Genomic DNA, 1679 nt, shown 5'->3' with positions numbered 1-1679 from the left:
CCCCCCCCCCCCCGCTCAACCAAGACCACCACACCAGGGCCCGGCCCCTGCCAGCTGCCACCGCCCATCCCACCGCCCCTGCCATGGCCCCACCGCAGAACCTCCGTCAGATTCATCGCCTGACGCGGAGGAGGGGCTGATCCCTACCCTGCCCTTCTGGAGTTCTCAGCATCTTGACCTCATCAGCACTCCCTCCCGCTAGCGGGAGGATGAAGGGCTGGAGGAGGAAGTTGTCGGTGCCCCAGGCCTGCTCTGGAGGAGCCCCGGGCGCCAGGAAGGCGTCACCGGGCAGAGCGAAGGCCAGCCCATCAGGTCGGGGGCTCCCTATCCTGCCCAAGGGGAGGTCTGCCTCGGGACAGGACTGTCGTCTCCTACCTCTGGGTCTGAGCATCTGCCTGCCCGGTGGGCACGCTGGTACCCCCTGGACCCCCCTCCCAGGCTCGGGGAAGCGGCGGAAGGAGACCGACCTGTAGGGATTGAGGGTGCAGACGGTGACGGCGGGGAAGACGAGCTTCTCCGAGTTGAGGTTGATGTTGAGGCTGACGGGGTAGCTGAGGTACTCCCCGAAGAGCAGGCCGAACTGCCAGTACATCATGCCGAAGGTGCAGAGCCAGAGCACGGCCCAGAAGGCCGTCTTCATGCGGTTGTTCTGCGAGCACACCAGGCGGATCGCGCCGTGGATGGTGGTGGTGCTGCAGAAGAACTGGAAGAGCTCCCGGTAGGACTGGTGGAACTCCAGCAGGGCCTCCTCCCCGTCCGTGGGCGGTGCGGGCGCCGCAGGTTCGGGGCCCGGCTCAGGCTCCTCGCGCTTGTCTCCCTTCATGAGCCCTTGGGTGGGTCGGGGAAGACGAGGGGCAGAGACTGAGTCCTGGGCTCTGGGCGCCTCCATCATCATCTCGGGGCCATGCCCTCAGCCCCGCCTCAGCCCACCTTCTCCCTCTCTTGCCCGCCCCCCTCCCCGGGAGCCAACTGTCCTGCAGCAGTCGGGGCCAGAAGAGCTGGAGCTTCCCTGGAGTGACCTCCCTGCTTCCCTGATAAGGCCACCTTTTGGTTTCTGTCCTAGAATCTCCGCTTCTGTCTCCACTGCAGTCCCTGCCCTGCTGATTCAATCCCTTTCTTTGGTCTTCTTCCTCCGGGAGCTGTGTCTTAGCTGCTCTCTGTCTGTGTCCCTGTCTCTGCCTCCTGCTTCTCTCTGGGTGTCTCTGGGCTCCCTTGCTTTGCCTGTCTCCTCTCCGTGCGCCCGCCTCTCTGATCCTGCCCCTCTTCCTTCCCACCCCCGCCCCCCGCCGCTCCCTCCGGTCTCTGGCCCTGACCTCGGGCCTGACTCCCTCCCGGCCCCGAGGACTGCAGGGCTCCAAGAGGCCTGGGCTGCCTCCGGTTCCCCACTCCCGGGTTGTGGCTGGACTGGGACTGGTTCCTTTCCAGTTGGATCCGGCAGCCCGGCCTCTCCTTCCCCTCACCTGACAGGTGCAGCCTGCCCGCCAGCCTGGGATGGAAGCGACAGAAGCCTCATTAGCATCTCAATTAAAGGTGAGCCGGGCAGGGGGAGGGGCAGAGGAGGAGTCAGAGCCGAGAGCTCCTCGGTGGGAGGAGGGCGCCTGAGGGCAGGTGACGGGCGCACAGGGGCCGGGAAGGCGAGAGGCGGCCGGAGAAGCGTCAGGGCCTCGGAGTGGCAGGGA

At 66.4% G+C, this 1679-nt stretch overlaps 1 protein-coding gene across 1 annotated transcript in view; it reads right to left on the bottom strand.

The window, feature by feature from the left end:
* The window catches only part of SCNN1A (sodium channel epithelial 1 subunit alpha), a 20182-nt gene extending 19293 nt beyond the window's left edge, over positions 1–889 (bottom strand). The window contains 1 exon segment of the mRNA XM_007469434.1: positions 468–889. Coding sequence (XP_007469496.1) covers positions 468–889 — 422 coding nt within the window.
* Positions 890–1679: the final 790 nt, after the last annotated feature.

The sequence above is a fragment of the Lipotes vexillifer genome, unplaced genomic scaffold, assembly GCF_000442215.2.
Source record: "Lipotes vexillifer unplaced genomic scaffold, Lipotes_vexillifer_v1.1 scaffold395, whole genome shotgun sequence".
Lineage (NCBI taxonomy): Eukaryota > Metazoa > Chordata > Mammalia > Artiodactyla > Lipotidae > Lipotes > Lipotes vexillifer.
The sequence above is the reverse complement of the archived record's forward strand: the minus strand, read 5'-3'. Positions and strand labels throughout refer to the sequence as shown.